This window comes from Ricinus communis, chromosome 7 (assembly GCF_019578655.1).
Source record: "Ricinus communis isolate WT05 ecotype wild-type chromosome 7, ASM1957865v1, whole genome shotgun sequence".
Taxonomy (NCBI): Eukaryota; Viridiplantae; Streptophyta; class Magnoliopsida; order Malpighiales; family Euphorbiaceae; genus Ricinus; species Ricinus communis.
Window position 1 is genome coordinate 24,167,917 of NC_063262.1, and position 22,394 is coordinate 24,190,310.

Consider the following 22,394-nt stretch of genomic DNA (forward strand, 5'->3'; position numbering starts at 1 on the left):
TATTTTTTCTTATAGTAAAATTCTTCTATCATTGCCCGTGGTTTTTTACCCTAATTTGTTTAGGGGTTTTCCACGTATATCTGTGTGTTCTATTATGTATTTTGTCTTTCTTTATCTTTATTTTCTCAAATTATTAGCTGTGATTTTGCTCTATCAGGTTCATATTTTTCTACAATCCGTTCAAGTTTTTGTTACTTCTTAGAAAGAAAATCTCTGCCCTCTGAAAGTCTTGGGCGTGCACTGCCCTTATATTTGAACCTTATAAAAGTCTAGATATTTAAAATTCTTCCTCCTTTAATGACATATTCAAACAAGAAAAGTGAAAACAAGTTGATGTTAATGACTTTCTTCCAGGCTCTGACGCTTATAAAGCATTTCAACATTCCATGCAAGTGATATCCCTCTCTAATACCGACTCACAAAAATGACAGTGTCATAATTCCAAAAGCAAGCAACAAGACTGTGCTCGTATCTGAAATTGTTTTTGTTTTCTGAAATGAACGAATTTTGTCATCAAAAATCAGTTCAAGTTCCCCACAGTCATCGCTCGCAACTCAACAATCATCGCGTTTCTCACTTTTTGACGTGGAAATATTTGATAGAACGCTGTCGTTCTTTAGCCTGGTGAAAGGAGAAAGCCATTTAGCACGCATATGCTCTGCTCTTCTCCAAGGAAAACGTACACCTTTCTGTTTCAAACTCTGTTTTGTTGCTTCTGATCCAGTTTCCCGACGAAGATGTGTGGTAGAGATTGTAGAATTGTGTTATAAGCACTAATTGATCTCCCTATTTCAAACTCTGATCTAAAGTCCATATCAATCAAACCTGCCACCACTACTGCTAAACACATCAAACTCATCACGGGAGCTGTCATTATAATTCCCGTTAAAGCAATTACATCCATGGTGCCCATCATGAAACAGCAACGGCGACTTCTCGTCACTTTCCTTGATGAAATTCTGCACCATTTTTGCCAAACGAACTGAGCCAGGTTCAGATTCAGCACCTTCTTCATCTTTGTTCCCTTCACTAACACTCTGTTTTTATTTCAATACTTAAGAGTTCATATGCAAAACCACTGTAGCTAAGGGAAGTATATGGGTCCCACTCCTTAACACATCAGGTAAGAGAGGACGGTGTTAAGGTAGGGACAAAGGGAAATGTTAAATGAAGGGCATATAATAGAAATGTGTTTTCTTGCGCAAGAAAATAAAATAAATTAAGGGCTTATGTGGTCCTAACACCAAATGTTAAGGGTGTTTTTGCACCTTTTCCCTTTTATAAAATAAAAAAAGAAAATACTTAAAATATAATTTTTATTGAAATTAAAAAATCTACTTAAGCTCCTATTATGACAGTTAAAGTGGGTGAAATAATAAAAAAAGTTTTTTTTAGCAGGTGTAATAACAAGTTTTAAGAAATGTATTACTATTTTTGGCTAATAAACACATTTTAATTATGTGAATTGATGCACTATTTGTGATGTGATACCAATATTCTATAACTAAAAATTGTAAATATTTAATGTCACCATCATATCTTATTTACAGCACTTTCTAGACTCAAATTCAACATTTACAGACAAACCCATCCAGCATGATTAATAGATAGTCAGCACCGTAATTAGGGCCCTAAAATATCTCCTCATAATTAAGAAAATGAGAAATAATAACATATATACACTTTAGAATTAATTAGATTTAAAGGAACAAAATGTAAAATATAAAAAGCTATATAAAAGATTGAAAAAACAAAAGTAATCTTTAAATATTATTAATTATTATTTTCTCTAAAGAAGAAAGAAATTACAAAGAATAGTTCTTAATCTCAAAAGACAATGAATAAAACAAATAATATGAAAAAATAGAAAAAAGGTAATTAATAATAAGAAATGATATTATGGAAAAATGGACGGTTTAACTTATGTAGTGATTATGACATGGCATGATGGGATAAGTCAAAGGGTTAATAATGCAGAGGCATATTCAAACCTGCCAATCCAAACCCTTTTGCCTATATATGTCTAAGGTATCTTATCCTCCTCCCACTCTCATGTTAAAAATAAAACAATTATATATTTATTTATTTATTTACTTAACAAACTATAACTTCTTAATTGTTTTTCTTTCCTTTTTAAGCACTAATTAGTAACCTCCTCCTCCTCCTTCTTCTTCTTCTTCTTCTTCTATTTCTCTTTTCCTTGTTTTCTTTTTCATTAACTTTGAGAACCTTATCCATCGCCCTACTTCTGCAGAAGCATTAACTAATATGGCTGCAGGAGACCTGAGAATCATAGTTGAAAAGAACCCATCAGAATCAAGACTCAGTGAATTAAACATCAAGTGCTGGCCAAAGTGAGTTTTCTCAAATCTTCTTCTTTTTCTTTTTTCATTTGAGGTATTTATTTTAATTTGGGGTTGGGCGTTTATTTATTTGATTATTATTTATTCTTTGGTGGGTGGGTGTGTTTGTGAAAAAAGATGGGGTTGCTCACCAGGAAGATACCAGCTAAAGTTTGATGCAGAAGAGACATGTTATCTGTTGAAAGGGAAGGTAAAAGCATACCCTAAAGGGTCATCAGAATATGTAGAGTTTGGTGCAGGAGATCTTGTCATCATACCTAAAGGACTCAGTTGCACTTGGGATGTATCAGTAGCCGTTGATAAATACTATAAATTTGAGTCTACTTCATCGCCATCGCCATATTCTTCCTCATCTTCTTCGTAGTTTTAGTAGCAGTGACCTTATTACATAAATATATTTCATATATATACTATCAATCTTTCTTTTTTCTTTTTCCTGATATAATTTCTTTTTAATAGATCAATCTATTCTTTGGAATTTGGTTACAGTAGCTCAGTTTCTTTTTCTTTCTTTTTTTGTCTTTAATTACAATATTAGGGTTCCATTTATTGAGATTTTTATTTTAATTAATTTTTCCTTGAATCTCGTATTTCTTCTATCTTTGCTGTTTAGAATGAAAGTGAAATGGTAGTCAAAGAAAGGGAAAACGATTAGTCAATGCGTGTCGCATTCAAACTAATCTTTCTTTCTTTATTGCGTCTTAAATTAAGCTTTTAGTGTCCCTTTGACTGGTCAACTACTCATGTGTTTTAATCTCATGATAATTTAAAAATACTAAAAATAAAAAGTAAAAAGAGAGAAACACTTTTTGCTTTATGTAGAAACCCATCTTCTAATTCCTTTAAAAGACATTTTTGCCCATGTGTGTAGTTGCACTTGTTCAGTTCATCAGCCATATACTTTTATCTTCAGCCAAAGGATACGTCACACTACTAGTTTAATTGATCCCAGCCCAACTGAATTCCAACTTAAATTGATTCAATTATAAATTTTATATTTTGGTTCAAATTTGATTGAATTTGTTTTTGAAGTTTAAGTTCAACTTCATAAATTTAATTCTTTTAATTATAAAAACAAGTTTGGATGAGTTCAGTTCAACTAGAATTGAGAATACACTGATCGTTTATTCATATATTATATTATTTAATTAGTTTATTATCTAATTAGAAAACTAATTTATCATTAATATAATATTTTTTAGAATTAGTATGCGTGTTTAATTACAAATGCAATTTATTAATTAATAAATTAATAGAAAAAATCATAAAAATTACACATAATCTTGAATCTCATATGTCAAAAATAAGCACACATGTCAAGACGACAATCCTATGTATCAAAAATTAAGCTTACATTTCAAAAGAATTTTAAATTTTAAAAATTAATATATACTAATCGTTTACTCATGCGCTACACGACCATTATTATTATTTCGATTATAAAAATTAAATTTATAGATACAATTTAATTTATTTTTAATATTTAACATTAATTTATAATATTTAAAAAAAATAAAAAATTAATTATTTTTAAATGTTCTTAATTTCCATTTAAAATTTTATTAATAAAATAATATATAAAAAATTTATGTGTCAAAAATTAAATATGGGTGTTAAAAAAATTTTTAATTTTAAAAATTAATATATATATAGATTCGATATAACATAAAATAATAAATGCTTATAAGCTTCTCGAGCTGATAAATTAATCAAATTGGACTGAAGAGAAAACCTAGAAAATTTAAGTTCACGAGTCCAACAAGCAAATCTATGTCTATTTCATAATACAAGAAGTTAGAAATTCTCCTAAGATGTTAGAAAATGGTATTCGTACTTATTTCATAATGTGAAAAATTAGAAACTTAATCTCTGGCAGTCCTTTTTCAACTAAAGAAAAAGAAGAACAGTTTTACTTTTATTTTATTTTATTCTGTTCTATTGAGTGGAAATAAAAAAGCAAGGAGATTTGTTAAAAGGACAAAATGAAGTTCTGAACCATTGACGTCAATTTTGTAACATACAATGTGTAAGAGTTGAAGAACGTCATGAGTGTCAAATGTTAACTCGAGGCAGAGAAAGAGGAATCTACCCTTGTCTATGTTTCCATGTACTTGGATTTCTGTCTTGGGCGAAAAGGGTTTGTTCAAGTGCAATTCAGGTGAGATTTCTTCTTACAAAGAAATCATTTCTTGCTGTGTGCTTAGCTGTATATGTGTTTTGATGGATCAGATTCCCATTTGTGTGTTTATAATCAAACTTGCTAATTTTTCTGTTCATCTGATTCTAATCTTTGATTCAGGCTCCGGCAGGATCCTCCTTCCACGTGCTAACTGCCACTCAAACCTGTTATCTACTAATCAAATAGAGTGTGCATTGATTGTTATTCACAGTATTCTGACTCTGGTGAATTTAATTGCAGAATGAGTGCATCAACTGAATCTCCCTCAAGTTTTAATTTTTCTTTTTTAACTGTAAGTAATACTCTTCATTGATGATGCCCTTGTTGGACCTTCATGAAGTTTTCCTTCGGATAAAAAAAATTAAAATAAATATCATCACACATAATTAATTTATTATATTTTAGAACTTAGCTTTTCTAATGATAAAAGTGTACTTGTTTTGAACATTACATTTATTATATAATTAATAAGTTAGTTTTACTTAATAATGATTCTAATTTTAAAATATATAATATTAATTTTATTTCTAATATTGATATATAAATTTACTAATAAACATTTCTTATATAATTTTTATATTTGTTATATTAATAAAATTGAAAAATACAAAAAAATTTATGACAATCGCTCAAAAATAGTATTATTTTAAAATATGACCAATAATTAAAAATTATATCTTTATAATAATTTATAATAAAAAATAATAACAACAAAATACATAGAAACAGTTTAGAGGCCCAAACAGAATATATCGATACACAAAATTCAAGCAGCAGGCGAGAATGAAGAAGACCCCAGGTCTCAGGGAAACCTACAAGTAAATAGACCTCCACGTTTAGGATGCCGCAAACAATTAGTTGATCAAGGATTTTCCTCCATGCACATTTAGCTGTTTTTAAGTAGTCTTCTGTTTCTTTTTTTCTAAACAGAACTGCGACATCAATGTACTTCTAGAGAAAAAAAAAATAAATTTAAAAATAATCACAAAATGGGTATATGCTTATTTTTCATGAGAAATAATTTAAAAAGATGAAAAAAAAAGGAGTGCACTATTGATTCACTTAATATTTGGCTAAAACAATACCGCAGCTGACACGTTCGAAACTTACTTTAAGGGCCGGATAGGCTTAACAACTTCTTCAACAAGATGAGTGATTTCTAGTTGTAAACAAGAAACAGTTCCATTCTGCCGAAATAAGAAGAAGAAGAAGAAGAAGAAGGAGAAGAAGGAAAGAAAAGGAAGACCAAAAGAATAATTCAAACAAAAGAGAGAAAGTGGAATTGAAAATGGGGGAAGAAAGAAGATTTATATTTAGTGCATTACAGGGAGACAATATTTTACATTTCAGCACATAAATTATACATTTCTAAGATTTTTCTGCTGGAAAAGGAATTTTGTAAGTGAAAATCCCAACAGTTAGTCGCATCTGGTTCAAACCAGAAACGGTGTCAAGGTTAAATGTCATATGTTAATTTTCGTGTTTATCCATAACCAAGACCCTTCTCCCGTTCCACGAAAGCAACACTGTAGACAATCTGAGAACAATAAAAGCTTTAACCTCAAAACTCAGATTTGAATTGTTAGAAAATAAGGTAATAAATGTGTACCTTCCAGGCAGAATTCATCGCTTGCACTGCACATTCAAAGTGGGATACCAAGTGTTTTTTAACCTTCTTGGGCATATGTCTGGACCTGCAATCAGTATCAACATCCTCATTAAGTCTTGTCACCTGTAGTTGGATAGCCTAAATACTTGAAAGAAACATCAACAGAAAAGCAAAAAGTATGACAAACTTTTGCCATGGCATTAATTAATAAGCAGACTCAAAAGTAATTATTGCAGATGAAGAATTCTGATTTCAATTTTTCGATGCGAAGCAGACAATTTGATTTCAGAATACACTCTAAATTCCATATGACACGGATTGCTTATGATAAATATCCAAAGGTAAGTCATATACATTTACCGCTATCTATTCCACAAATAAATCATTTTTAGTGAATACAGGCACCTTTGACAGAGCTTCTGCACAAACTCCAATTCCAGAAATAACGACGACAATAAGATAGAGAAAGGATAATATCTCTTCTACATGACTTTAAAGATTTGGAGTTTGCACATAAAACACCAACAGCACTGCAAACTCCTTGGATAACCAACAATACAGTATCAACAAAAGAAAAGAACTAAGACTTTACACATTTATTATTAGGATAAAGTTCCAAAAACTACCTTGTGGTTTGGCGCTTTTATACTTAAGAGACAGATATTTTCTGTATCAAAAGTGTAACATGTGTTTTAATATTTTTGCATCTTTTAGGTACATTCAATGTTTTTCTCATTTTTTAGATTGTAAATATTAATAGAAACACAATTATTTTATAAAATAAGTATTTTAAGTAATATGACATTCAATTAGATATCATAACAAATTGTTAAAACATATATATTTTTTATTTTAACCAAATTTAAGAAATTATTTTTTAAGAATAAAATTTTAATATATTTATAAATTCTATAATGCATTTTTAGATGCCACATTGCTTATAAAATCATAATTCAATAACGGTTTATATTAAATATATATAAAACTATGTAAATAAAAACATAAATATGTACCTAAAAAATGTTAAGAAAATAAAACACGTAATACTCCTTTGATACAAAAAATATTTCCGTCCCTCAAGTGAAAAAGCGCCAAAATCACGGGGTGATTTTTTGAACTTTACCCTTATTATTATGAAGCACATTTCCAGTCCAACGTTGCAAGAAACAAATCAACGGCACAAACAAGACTGGGCACTAGACCATGAAAAACTGTGGTTATACATTAGGCTCACAACCTTCAGTCCGCTTCTCCAAATCCAATAAAGAACGTGTTCACATTCCAAAAAGAAAAAAAAGAAAACTTTTTATACATCCCCATCTCTTTCATAACCATAGAAAACATTTCTTATCTACCTTTAGTCCAAAAAGCCATCAAATTGCAGTTAATGTTCAATCCTAAACAGAAGGAAACATCTAGAGCTAGTGGTTTTTTTATGACCTGATAAGCATTCCTAGTAATTTAAAATTCTTTGAACATAATATCTAACATACATAAAATGCTTATGCTATTTCATAGGACGGGTTGTTGTAAAAGTACTTTATCCAAAACTTCCCATCTCAAACATGAAATGTTTTTTTTTTTTTTTTTCAAGAAAAAGCATCCAATATTTTGTTTTCCATATTCATGTGTAAGGCAAGCTTTCCAACTAATATACCTCAGCCAAATTATCTTCTGGACAATAATTTGGTGTAGTGCAATTCCCACCATGAGCACCATCATATTTGAGGACCCTAAGTTTGCCTTCCTGCAGTACATAGAAAAAGAGTTGCACAGCTGAAGAAAACAGATAGATAAAAAGGCAAGTTCTCATGCAAAGAAGCACACCTTAGTTCCATAAACAAGACCACCTCCAGCAAAAGGATGAAAGCAAGCAACATTGACCTCATCCTCTGCACTAGGAAGAACTCTCACAAGTTCCATGTCCGAAACTCTGTAAACCTGAACAGTGGAAACAGAGGATTAGTGAATGAAGTTTGACATGGAAATGCCAAGAGTAAGATATTAAGAAGAAATTTAGTATCATACCCATGACTTACGGACCCTTGATTGGATATTCATCTATTAATTTATTTTTGGATGGGAAGGCTGGAGAATACTCTATCAAATAAAAAGAGACAATGTAAAAGATGGGCAACAAGATGAACTTTTACCTCCAGAACTGTGTAAACAGGAGATGTTGTTTCCCCATCAATGATAATGCTTTTGAGAAGGGATCCATGACGTCGACCATAAGCCAGCAAAATATGCTCAGAAGTGGGCGAGAACTGCATATACAACATGAATGATGAAACATAATCCACAACATAATAATACTTGATAAATGGGCTTGGGTAAAACTCATTCCAAAAAGCTAGCTCAAAGGAAGAGGGTGCCCAATCCACTTATATACACTATAACAGCCTAGTAACCAAGCGATGTAGGATAAATACAACTTCTAACAAAACTAAAGTAGAAAAAGTCAATGATGAAGCAGAACCTTCATGCTAGCATAATCAGTGGCATTCATATTAACATATTTAAGCTTTTCCAGCACACAGTAATGCATAAAAATCCTGACATTTTCCAGAAATAAGTACTCTTAGTAGGCAGTATAGCGCTCTAAATCATGGCATCTAAACCATTAAGTCCAAGAACAGAGCAAAGTCTTTCTAACGAGCTCAGCCAAAATGCATTATAATTAACACCACTAAATAATACCAACCGCACACCTCTTTTTACTAACTAGTGCTGAAGAGCGTGAAAGTTAACAGACAAATGCAGGCAAATCTAAATACCCATCAGAAACAAGCCAAGCTTTCATCTGAATAATATGTGAACACAATTAACAAGGGGCCAGAAACAAATGCACCATAATGCAAAGAGAATGTGATTTGCAGAGAATCACAACTGGTCATGTTGAGCAGTTAATATAAGTCTTGTCATAGCATATGCATAAGGTATTACATAAATTAACTTCCATCTACAAAAGAGCCACTGACCTGGATTGAAGTCAAGCAGTGGGCAGCTCTGATTGCTCTTGATACAAGTACCGACCCAAAGCTGAGTAATGAAAATATAAAGAGAAACATAGATAAGATAACCCCCTTCAGGTTAAATAGCAATAACAGGATTAAATCTAATATGAGTTGGATTGAAATTTACGTTGCCTCCTCCAGTGAATATATACGAAGCTCATACATAACTTGGTGGGCTGAGATTGGATGTCGAGTAGGTGAAGTTGCAGCTCCGGAATCTTGTTGAACAAGTGTTTGTAATCCAGGGTCAGCCTCCATATTAGGAAGCATGCAAGCAACACAAGCAGCTAAAAATCTTCCACAAGGTGAGAAATGAGCACCCATTTCACTGCAAACACAATTTCATCCCAGAGCTGACAGAGTAAGTATAACAAAGGGGAAACCAGAAAATACTTGCTAAACAAAACACCAGAATACATAACCATGGTGAGGCTTAATATCTTGAAAATATATTCATGAAGATACAATAATTATAAAAACATTCATGAGGCAAAGGACCCTGAGAACACCCCATCTATGTCAGAGCATGTCATTAGATCAAGTTGTATTGTAACATCAACAAGCAGATATAGCATCCGATATCTTAGGTAACTAAGGATCTATCATCTATAAAGGGAAAATATAATTTTGGACTTACCTACAAAGGACAGCATGAGGTATGGTTAGACGGCATTTTTCAGCATTCAGTGGGGCACAGGGATGTTTTATATCATGTGGCCACACCCTAAGCTTTACTGTACAAGGTAACTCTGCAGCAGCAGCAGCAGCAGCTAGTGATGTGGCAATTTCAGATTGGATTCTGTTAAATAAGGGCTGAGTATCAGTACTATCATGTTGCCTAATAATGGGAGGCATGCTCTCCCCAGAGATGTGGAAGCGTGAAACATTGTGTTGCAAATCAAATCTCCCTGAAACCCCAGATAGGCTAGTGCTGGCAGGCATTGCCAAAGTAGCCATTGCAGCCTCCATATTGTGACTGGACAGATAAGATGTTGAGGAGGAAGCAGTATACTGGGCTGGATATTCATGACTACCAACATTAAGAGGAAGTGTTGATGGAACACCAGCTTGACTTTGACCCATCAACCATCCCTGCAAAAAGTGTAGCTCCCACCAAGTTGGGTCTCTAGAAGGTAATAATTGATGAAGTTGTCCAAACTCTATAGAACGCGGCCTAACTGACATATTTCCAGACATCCCACCCATGGCACTATTACCACCACGAGAAGTTTCTGGGTCACGATAGTTCCCTTGCAAGATCCCCCTTATAGGCTGCATTTCATCAGTCTCCATAGCATCTACTATGGTGTCAGAAACACTTGCACTTCCAGTAGGGAGAAGGCTGTTCAACGAACCTTCTGTACCAGGATGTGAACTGGATGCAACTGCAGGGAATGTCTCCATGGGAGACAGTAACCTATCATACTTTTCTCCTGCATTTACCTCTGTTTGCAACCGCCTTGAACCAGAAGATCCCCCATGCATTATGCTTGAACTGGCATGTCTATTAGCATCTGGTCTAGTATCATTTACAGAGAATGACGGCATGAACAAGAAAGGTAAGGACATGAGAGGCACTTCAGCAGCCAAACTAACACGATCACTGGACTGAACATTTGCTACAAATACAGCAGGAGGAGGATATCTTAAGTAACCCGGAGATGTCGCCCGTGTCATAGAGGAATCTGAAGAGTCAAGATCATTGACCTGCATATCAGTCCAATAATGTAATCCACATGATAGGATGAGCCAAAAATCAACTAAATGCCCTTTGAATTATTCACCTCAGCAGTCAAGAGAAATGGCGCAGCATGTGGGTGAAAATGCACTGCTCTAAGAGAACGTCTCGTCTTTAATACAATGGCTGGAGAAGAAGCCTCGCCTCTCTTGTTGTAGTGCCAAACATACAACTGATATATGATATCAAATACCATGGTATGTCAAAACTATGATATTTATCTCCTGCTCTTTGACATAACAAAAGAAGAACAAAAGATGCTAGCAAGAATAACTACAGGGTGAGATTCAACACCTTGTGACCAGATGCAACTGCGAGCAATTCCCCTTCAGCGTGAAAAGCAATCGAAGCAATTGGACGATCTATCAGGGGAAACAAATCCAGTAAGATCAGGATCATCACATGTAATACATGCTTCAGCAATAAATGCAGGAAAAAGAATTACATAGAGTAACTAAAACATGATTCAGTGTGGAAATTACAGAAATCACGAGATCCTATACACTCTGATGTGTTTGCATCCCATAAGCGAACCTCATAATCCAAGCTCCCACTTGCAAGAATTTCAGGATGCAATGGGTGGAACCTAACCTGTAAGATAAGCACCTTAATATGGAAGAGATAACTATAAAATTGATTTATTAACGGGACAATGAAAACTGAGATGAAGAGCATGTATGAAATTTTTAAATGAGAGAAAAATGGAAATTGAGAGGAACGAAGAAAAGGAGGAACAAAATAATGAACAGCATTAAACCAGCATGAAGTTCTTTTAGTATTTTTCCACATAGAGATTGAATTGAACAATAAAAAAGATGTGCAGCTGAAGGTATGTCATTTAATTTATCAACAAATCAGACATTGACTATCCTACTAAATGACCAATTATGATAGCCTAACCACAGACACAGTTTGAGAAAGAAATTTACAACCAATTTCAAACAGCAAAGACTGGTTGGCAGTATACAGTAATATTAGCATAAGCGGGCATATAGGATAACAAAAAAAGTAAATAAAATAAAAAATAAAGCATAGCTAAACCATCCCTATAGTCTAAGGACTCGCAACTTTATAACTGAGATCTCTGATGATCAAAGTGCCACAGAAAACAGTGCATTCTTTTTCTTTTTCCTTTTGAATTCGAAAAAAAAGGTGGAAAAGGTTCATGGATTTAGACCCCTACCAGTCCGCACCATGAGGAAACCACTTTACTTAAGATCTAATAGCCAGTAGTTCATACTAGGATATTTAATAACTTACAAATCCTAATTGTATTGAAATGAAAACCTAAAGAGCTGAGAAAAGAAAAGGGCACATCATGTCCCGCAATCTTTAATAGCTCACAAGTCCTAAGTGGAGCATAATGTTGAGAAGTGATATTCAGACCACATCAAATAACAGAAATAAGTAGTAATCATTGAGCGGGAAGATCCTGTAAACATGTCATGGGTACTATACATTAGGTTAAGTTACTGTTCAGAAATATAAAAATACGAGCAAATTGAAAACTAACTAGTGCTTCACTATGCAAATCCACTTTTCAAAACTCACCACCCAAGGAGTCCTTCGATGACCACTCAAAACCTTTAAGCAATTTCCTGTTTGACAATCAATTATCTTCACAGTATGATCACCACTGCCAAATATTTTAAAAAACACTAAGTACAATTCCATATTGACACCTAAATAAGGAAAAAGAAAAAATAACTCTTGAGTATAAAACTTACTGAGTGGAAGCAAGTGTTCTTCCATCAGGACTAAATGCAGCTGCAATAGTTGACCGTGGTGGAGGCACCAATGGACAATACTTAGCAGATAAATGTCGTAATGACTCTTCCTCAACCCTAAAGTGCATATAAACATGTAAATAAACCAACAAATAAAAAAAAAAAACATATAAACATGAATAATGTGAACCGTGAAGCAGTTGATAGTACCATGAAATAAGACCGCGTTTTGCATCTCTAGCAGGTTCGCATTTTGGTGCAGATGATGAAATAGCATTATTATTATCACCACCATTACTTTTCCATCGAGAAGCATCTCCCCACCGTCTTTTTGGTACATGTTTCGTTTTCGGACAAATCTCTCTCCTCACTAATAGACACAATGCATTTCCACCACTAAAACAAATTTGAAACAGAATATAACAACACAAAATCAGAATTGAAAAAGAAAAGCTAAAACTCAAATTAGATTGAAATTCTTCAAAAGTAAGCTGAAATTCTCTTCAAATTTTATTGATCAACACAATTACTGATGATATATTACCAAAACTTCTCCTTAAAACTCGAAAATTACAACGAAAATTGTTTGCATCTACAAAAAGAAATCACAAGAGTATAATTAGATATCTGACCTTTTCAGAGGGTTACTGGAACCATTAGATTGAACAGAATTGCGATCGTGCGGCAAGGAACGACCTGTCATTTCCTTGTTCTGACAATTCAAGTTCATAAATGTTAGGAATTATAAATTTCAATTACAGCTGTGATTGTGAAGATCATCAATGGTTACAGAATTCAAGAATTTGAAACCCTAATTGAATTGCTTTTACAGAATCTGTTGAAGAAGGATGATCGAGTCTTAATATTAGGTAAAGAAGAACTTCGTGCGTACGTGCGAGCGTGTGTTTATTTGTTTGTCTCTGTGATGATTTTGGATTTGAATACGCGAGAAAACCTAACACAGAAGCTCTTTTAAGTTTTAGCCGAGAAAGAAAGTAAAGAAGAAGATTATTTCTTTTTTATTATCTTTATTGTCTAATTTGCCCTCTTCTGACCGTAGAATTACTGAGCGGTTTCTTTACTTACTTGTCTATTAATTTGAAAATCAGTTTTGACTGCAGTCCTGGGTAAGGTATTTCTACTTTCTATTTTTTCAAAAAAATAAAAATAAATAAATAAATAAATAAATAAATAAATAACTATTATCAACAGCATAAAATATTCTAATTTTTCTTTTAAAGTTTGATAAGATTTAAATCTAATATTTATTTTTAAAATAATATCATCTTATCAGATTGAAAACCTACCTACTGAATTCTTATTAAAAGAAAACTACCTACTAAATAATACTATTAAATATTTTAAAAATTCTTATTTGAGCTTTCCTCTTTGAATTAATGAAAATTCAATGAGAAACTACTTTTACAGCAATATATATATTAATTTCTGAAATCTAAAATTTTTTTGACATGTGTATTTAATTTTTGACATTCATAATTTTTATTTTGATATATGTACTATTTTTGACACATGAAATTTAAGTTCATGTGTAATTTTATAGGTTTTTCTATTAATTTATTGATTAATAAGTTACATTTCTAATTAAATATTAACTCTAATCCTAGAATATAAGATATTGATTACATTTTAATATTGTATTAACTAATAAATAATTTTTAATAAAATAATAATATTAATTTTATCTTAAAAATAAAATATTAATTATATTTTAGTTAATTGATACATTAATTGTTTAATTAGATAATAACTCTAATTTAAAAGATAATATTTTAAATTCTAGTTTTAATATTATATTCAATAATAAATTAATTTTTTAAATATTTAATAAATATCAATTATATTGATAGTATTAATTTATATAATACTAAAATTAATTAATAAATATTTTTAAAATAATTTTTATATTATTGTACTAATAAAATTTTAAATTTTAAAAAGATTTAGAAAGGACATTTAAAAGTAGCTAGTTTGTTATTATTTTTAAAAATATTATAAATACTAATAAATTTTTTAAATGTATTTATCAATTTAATTTTATAATCAAAACAATGATAACGACCTTGCAATGCATGGTTACACGATTAGTTCATAATAAATACTAAAAGTTTAAATATATTTAGTGTCGTTAAAGATTAATTTAGATATTTTTGAATAACGAATTTTTTATTTAACTAGAAATTTTAAATTTTTTATCTAAAATAGAATTACTAAAACTACCGATACTTATACTTTAATGTTTACAAAAGGATAATATAGTTGAAATTTAGTTTTTCTATTTTTTTTTTTTTCAAGATGTGTAAAACATTACAAATATGGTGAAAAAGAACAATTAATTATTTATAGTTATTTGTCATCAAATTTTTATTTTCTTTAGAAATAGTTATTATTATTATTATTATTATTATTATTATTATTATTATTATTATTATTAAGTAGCAATAATAGCAAAACGATTAATATATAAAACCAAAATAAAATGAAAAGGCAGAAACATCAAAACAAGTAATCGCTGTCTATTTTTAACCAAAAAGAAAGATATTTTGGATGAAAAAGATTCATTTATCCGAAACTTTTCATTATAATCCAATCAAAACATCACGCGGAATTAATTAAATTTAAAATATATTTTCAATAATAAATAATATCTTAATACTAAAGTAAAACCAAATTATATGATTTACAATTTTGAATACAATTGAAAGCCAATGAATCTGATTAGTATCAAATTTCCATATATTGTATTCCCAAAGCAAATATATTAATAAGATAATTATTTTTTATTATTTTTTTCCTTCAAATATTTAAAAAAAAAACATAATTTTACAACTAAAAGAATAATAAAAAGATAATTTTTTGTTTTAATTTTCCTAGTTTGTTTGGAGAGCATTTTTGAAACTGAAAATCAGAGACTAAAAATAGATAACAGATTAAAAAAAAAAAAAGGGCTGACATTAAATTAAGCTTTAACAAAGCAGCTCATGTCAATCCACAAACAAATAGTTGATATTCATCCTTAAATTATTGTACGGAGCAACAAGAAGAAGCAAACAGAATTTATACCAGAAGTGGGCAAGAACATCAGTCTTTCCATGCCTAGTACCAAAACAAAAAAAACAGAAAACAGACAGTGATATGGTAGCTAGCATGTAAATGCAACGATGTTTACCTTCTCCAAACATGTCTAAACAAAATTAAGAGAAGCCAAGGAATGGAGATTTACAGTGGGGAAAACATTCTCCCAAAATTGAGAAAAAGGGCAACAACAAAGCAGCCCCGCCACCACCAATTTACAAATCTACAAAAGAATAACAAATTGATGAGAGAATAAGGCTGTACATGTCGGGTGCTCGAAAGCTGATCACATCACTTTGTTTCCTTCATATGAGCTTTTCATGCTGTATATTCTTGGATTGGCTCGGTCCCCATATACGGATTGTTTGATCATCACTAGCTGATGCCAGCATTTGATGCCTTCTAGGGTTCCAGCTCACACAATTCACCGTCATTAAATGCCCAGATAAAACCTCGATTGGCCTAGAGTTTTGTCGATTCCAGATGTAGACCTGCTAAGACATTTGATCGAGTAATGAGTTTTAATTTTTCTTGGCGCATTAAAAAGTTAATAGAATGAAATGAATCAAAAGTATTTGTACAGTCAAAAGAGGCATATCAACTAAACAGTTGGATCTGTAGTTGCATGAAATGAGAAAATTATTTTACTTTCATGTAATACTACGCAAAAATGCAGGCTTAATTTGCCTCCTGAATTGCAAAAAGTTGGGGTGTAAAAAATTGCCAGAAAGTTCACTTTGGGGCGAATTTTCGTTAACATATTCAGGTGGCAAATTCACACTTAGCCCAATAATGTATGAGGATTCTTGGTCTCAGAAAAAGCAATGAAGATATGAAAAAGGAAGCACACCTGTGAATTCTCACTGCCACTGGCAATAAATGAGCTATTCAACCCCCCAAAGCAGGAGCGTATGACATATTTGTGTTGTTTGTGGCCCATATATCTTAATGCTTTCTCCCAGTTCCCAGCAACATCCCACAAATGGATCTCCTGGCTGTTAAGATTGACAATAAAGAACTTGCTGTCTATGGAAACTGACAAGGAAGTAATTGGATGCTCCTCAGAAATGACTTGTTCAGCATTCGTTACCAAATTGAATATCCGAATGTCCTTATCAGAAAATACACTGATGAGATGTACGCCATCTGGTGTCACAGCAAGATCTAATACCTTAGGCATCCGTGTGCCCCTCCATGCTTTTATCTCGTTGCCATGGCAGTCCCACATGCAGATGCCCTTTTCGGGATCAGAACTGCCACACACAAATCGCTTTGAGTCGGGAAACCAAGCACATGAGCTGACAATGAAGCCATGATCCCCAAATGTATGCTTGCATGTACCTGTTTCCACATCCCAGAGCTTGAGAACTTCCAGATTTCCACATGTTAACAACTTTGTATCGTCAGGGCTCCATGCCACAAAGGATACTGGTTTTTGATGGCTTCGCAGTGTTCGTTTAATTGTTAGCCTGTCATCTTCCAGTACCTAGTACAAGAGATCATGAATTATGGAATTAAATAAACTGATCAAATCTCTTCCAAGTTAGTTCATCTGGATTTTCACCAGCTAGAACTCGTAAATAAATTTGTAAGCATAACCCACAAATCAACTCAAAATGACATAAATATAGGAATTGCTGAATCTCAGAGTATTTCTTCAATGCAGCAGGTGAAGTTAAGCTGCTAAAATAACTAACAACTAGGATTAACTACAGCCAAACAAAAAATTCACTCTATGAGGAATGACAATGGAAACTTCTCAATTAAACAGGGAAATCAATAAAACTTCTGCAATCTGAATTACAGAAGCATCATAGTCAAATGCACGATTCTACTTGTCAAGGACAGAACAAATATAGGTAGGTTTAATTAAATTATGTAGGATAAACGGATGGGTATCTTTTTATCTATCATTAACAACTATATTAAATATTAAAGAACAAATTGAAAAGGTAGCAGCAACACTCGCCACTCAACTCAGCTAGCACAAACTTTCATAGTACTCATTGTTAGTATGATAGCATTTCCTGCAACAATTATCGCTCTCTGGGTTTTTCAAAATCTGCACTGTAGACATGACAAGTAATTAAAGCCTATCAAGCCATTTTAATGTATTTTAAAGAAAGTCTATATAATAGCACATCAATCACCTTAAACAAAGCAAACAGTTTCCAAGTCAAGCAAGAAGAATTAAATATCAATTTTCACTTTGCCTTCTGTGCCTCAACAGATAAATTTCGCCAAGCAGCTTAACATCGCAAGTTTCCTTAGAAGTGAAACTATATTGAAAAGCAAATCTTTTCCGTCTCCCATTCTAAATGAGAAATCATCCTGGAAAGTTCACTTCTTTAAGTTGTTCTGAAACTGCAGAACTTAATTCCAACCAAATTTCAAACAATTATATTTAATATTTGAATTATCATCCACCTTAATAAAGTCTGATCAAGAAAAAAATTGGTAAACTGGTTCTCATACTTCCGCTACTTAATTCCAAAAGATATTGCATGAAAAATACCTCCCATATGATGGCTGTGCAATCACTAGATGATGAGGCCAAGTAGTGTCCATTATTAGAAAATTGTACAAACCACACTTCATTCTCATGCTCAGTCAAAATCTGCAAACCAACAGACAAGGGTAACATATAACTTTTAGTCAAATACAATAAAAAATAAGAAAGTTCAGAAATAAAAGCAACTCATTTATCACACTGAAGGCTGAAAAAGATTTCATAGCACTAAACCATTTATGGATATAGTCCCAAAACATGTGAAAAGAAAAAGTGGACCATATAGAGCTATGGTTTGATGGAGTTAAGCTATATCATTGAATATCAATCAAATTTTTATTTCCGTGCATTAGGCAGCTATTATCTAGCCAATACGCCTCAATTTATGAGGTAATTAAAGGATAAATGAGGTACAAGGATTGCTAACAATGATGAGGAAAATAATCTAGATCTATCATCTCCGAGTACCATGCTCACTAATAGTATTTTTAAATTTTTTATTAGAATGTGATTTCCTCCTGCCACACCTTTCTAATCTTCAAGAAAATTTGCATTCATACCCACACTAGAAGTATTTGCATCCTCACCTAAGAGTGTGACAAATAAAATCTTCAGGAAAATATGCATTCTCACTCCCACAATAAAAAGTATAGAATTTTATTTTTAATATTCCACAGTTTATGTTATAGAAGCTAGCATCAACAGCATCACAAGAGCTAACCTTTGACTGATGCAAAGCTCAAAATAGAAGTATTTGCATTCTGACCTAAGAGTGTCACAAATATAATCTTCAGGAAGATTTGCATTCTCTCTCGCACAATAAAGATATAGGATGTTATTTTTAATATTCCATAGTTTACATTATAGAAGCTATTTAGCATCAACAGCATCACCAAGGGCTAACGTTTGACTGATCCAAAGCTCAAATATGCTTAAAACATAAAACACTGCTGAACTTACATTCTATAAATTGAAAATACCTTGTTCCAGCTCCTTTCCTAATGATATGCATTTTTCCATGATAAGGATCAGCACATTCAGCCAACAATCTTAACCTTAATAAACTTCATACTCACACATACTAAAGCCTAATCAAGGAATAAAAGCATAGCATCTAAATAGTTTGCATTTGACAACACTATATAATAGAAACTCACCTTAGTCCATATCGAATTGATTTGATAATCTATACTTATCAGCTTTTACAAAATAATATAACTGTATAATGTTTCTGAGAAGTAAGAATTTCAATGGCAGCAAGAAGCACACCTGGACAGTCTCTGTAGGGATCTGATCTCTCTTACAGCAATGGTCCTCAAAAAGTGAAACTGCCTCTTGTGAATTGTGATACATACATGAATCAATTTGAGCTGTAATAGCAGTTTCAACCAGATGTTCCAATCTTATTTCAGGCAGCACAATTGGAGGAGGGAGCAACTTTTCCAACTGTTTCAACAATACGTTTCGCAGCTCAAGTATTGCATTGTCATATGTTTTACTCAAGTCCACCTCCTTCAAGCAAAGAAGATTATAAGCAAGATTGCAGACTTTCTCTCTGCCTAGCCGTAATGCAGGAACCTGTTTCCGCAAAACAGCCAATGCCATAGAATCATCCCCGCAACTCAAACACTCTAACAAGCATTGCTTAATCACAAGAAACAAAGCTGAAGCTCTTGTCTCATCCATCAGCTCCTTGACTGTGTTAAGGGTATTAACGCATCCATTCCAGTTTCCTTCAAGTATTTGTGATTCGAGCAACTCAAAATCCACAGATTTGTATGAAATCCCAGACTCTATTTCCAAACAAGAAGCAGACTTTTTGTAGCCTAATGACCAAAGACTCTGAATTATAACTCTTACAAATTCATGCCTTTTTATCAGACCTTTTGTACCAATCACTACAGTTGAATTCTCCATAAACACCTTATTTTGAAAAGCTATCGCTTTCTAACAGTCATAGATTCCCATTGCCCTGCTCGCCATGAGTTATCAGCTTCAGTAATAAGTAAAAATAGAGCAATCCCAACTTTCCAGTAGCAACCTTAACACCAGAAAAAAAAAATCCATTCACTTAATAATCACGAGAAACAAACGATAACAAGACAAACAATAGCCAAGCAAGAAACTTTGACATCAAAGACTCAATATAACAAGAACCCACAAGTCCATGACATGGCAAGCTTTGAAAAGGATGATGATTCAAAGACATTAATATAGAAAGTAAATTTAAGAAAAATACATTCTTGAGAATATAAAGCTAAATTCCAAGTATAAAGGGACAGTTAGAGAGTTTAACAAAAAAAAATGAATATAAAAAATTTGATGGGACAAAAAAGGGAGAGAGAGAGAGAGCTGACCATAACAGGTATGTGGAAAATATGGATGGGAGAATGAGATTTGTTGCAGATAATTAGATTAAGAGTGGAAGTAGTAGTCCGTACAGAAGAGAGTGTCCTGTGCTGTGAGCGATTCGAAACTTGAATTATGGGTGCAATTTTAGCTGAAACGAGGAAGTTGAAAATGAACACCTAGATCAATTCGAGCAAATACGCTGTCGTTCTTGCTCTTTTTGGGACAAGCGTTTACGTCTCTGCACCCTTTTGAACTTACTTTCTTTTCCTTGCGCTGGGCGACCATTGTTTATCCTTTTCTTTTTATACATATAAGCCCCTAAAGTTTTAAAAGTATAAATAAATTCATAAACTTCAAAATAGCTGAATTACACTTTTAAGATTAAATATATTTTTAAAACTGACTTTTTAACTAATAATGATAGTGTTCATTTATTTTTATTAAAATAAAAAGTAATTATTATTTTACAATTTTTACCTATTAAAAAATATAGTTAATACTTCAATACATGCAAAAGATAGTGTTAAAAAAAGTGGTCTATTTTTGCACTTAAAATTAAGTCACTAACCATTACTTGGTGAAATAGAAGAGTTAGCTAAGAGTATAATTGTTCTATTTTTAAAATTTAAAGATGTGATTAAACTATTTTAAAATTTAAGAATTTAATTATATTTTGACTAAAAATTTAGCGATTTATTTATACTTTTTACTTATTTTTAAATTTGTAACTCTGCAGCCAAATATACTCTAATTCATTTAAATTTTACACTTTGAACCTAATATATTTTTCTAAGATCTTTTTTATATTATCTATAATTAAAATAATAATCAATCAAGTATTTAGTCCAACCGACCTAAACCGAGCTTACAAGTTATAATTTTTATTCTTAAGTTTGAGTCTGATAAACATTTCAAGGAATTTAACCATATATAAATATTAATTTGAGCCTGGCTTTTATTTTTAAGCTTGCTTGAATAATTTTCAAATAATTTAGATTGAGTGAGGATCATTCTAAATTTGATTTAACAATACGTAAATTCTATAATTTTTTTTTTTGAATCAAATAAGTTTAGTTGATATCTAGTGTCATGAACAAATCTCACTATTACCGATGTATAAAATGATTTTGAAAAAGCCTAACATATCGTCTCAAAATTAATTTAAAGCTAAATGCACATATAAAATTTGAGCTTTGAGCTTTGAAAAAAGAAAAATTAACCTTGTACTAACGAAATCTCTCAAAACACTTGAATTTGCAAACTTTTTTTTTTTGTTTATTAAACTTTTTATTAAGGAATTTTTTATAAGGAAGTAATTAATCATTATATTAAAAGAGAAGAGGTCTCGATAAATGTCTCGTTACTAGACTAAAATTTGATGATTAGTCGATTTTATGTTTGATTGAAATAAACTCTATAAAATGTTATGGACTTTATTTATAAAGCCAAAACTTTTATATATTTTGTTATATAAAAGTTTATTTAAGTATGTTAAATATTATTTGTGGTGAAATTATTGAAAATAGGGCCTTGGCTTTCTTTTGCCATCTATTTTTTTCTTTGTTATAAGAGTAATTAGTTATCTATTTTTCTGATTGTTATTTTATTTACTTAATCAATTTATTAAGAGATTAATTGATTAAGAAATGTCATCATAGTGGTACTCTAATCCATGGAACAAACCTTAGGTACATTGAGAAAATAAGAGTTTATTAAGGGTTTATTTGGTTCGGCTAATCAGTACAGCTAGTAGCTGATGATTGATAATTGTTAATTAATAGCTGATAGCTGGTAACTAATAGCTGGT

At 31.8% G+C, this 22,394-nt stretch overlaps 3 protein-coding genes across 3 annotated transcripts; 1 reads left to right on the forward strand and 2 right to left on the reverse strand.

The window, feature by feature from the left end:
• Positions 1-2,071: 2,071 nt before the first annotated feature.
• LOC8276128 lies at positions 2,072-2,841 on the forward strand. Its single transcript, XM_002533582.4, has 2 exons — positions 2,072-2,354; positions 2,481-2,841. The coding sequence occupies exons 1-2, from the start codon at positions 2,269-2,271 to the stop codon at positions 2,725-2,727; spliced, it is 333 nt and encodes a 110-aa protein (XP_002533628.2). The 5' UTR covers positions 2,072-2,268; the 3' UTR covers positions 2,728-2,841.
• Positions 2,842-5,799: 2,958 nt separating this feature from the next.
• Positions 5,800-13,630, reverse strand: LOC8276127. Its single transcript, XM_002533581.4, has 15 exons — positions 13,266-13,630; positions 12,844-13,029; positions 12,634-12,750; positions 12,458-12,542; positions 11,389-11,497; positions 11,201-11,268; positions 10,953-11,078; positions 9,806-10,875; positions 9,296-9,496; positions 9,133-9,193; positions 8,305-8,418; positions 7,979-8,092; positions 7,809-7,898; positions 6,152-6,236; positions 5,800-6,079 (listed from the first exon to the last, which is right to left on the reverse strand). Exons 1-14 carry the CDS (start codon positions 13,361-13,363, stop codon positions 6,210-6,212), a joined length of 2,466 nt encoding a protein of 821 aa, XP_002533627.3. The 5' UTR covers positions 13,364-13,630; the 3' UTR covers positions 5,800-6,079; positions 6,152-6,209.
• Positions 13,631-15,630: 2,000 nt separating this feature from the next.
• Positions 15,631-20,863, reverse strand: LOC8276126 (WD repeat-containing protein WDS homolog). The gene is made up of 5 exons (XM_002533580.4): positions 20,593-20,863; positions 19,505-20,276; positions 18,242-18,343; positions 16,577-17,212; positions 15,631-16,217 (listed from the first exon to the last, which is right to left on the reverse strand). Exons 2-5 carry the CDS (start codon positions 20,150-20,152, stop codon positions 16,032-16,034), a joined length of 1,572 nt encoding a protein of 523 aa, XP_002533626.1. The 5' UTR covers positions 20,153-20,276; positions 20,593-20,863; the 3' UTR covers positions 15,631-16,031.
• Between the last annotated feature and the right edge of the window lie 1,531 nt (positions 20,864-22,394).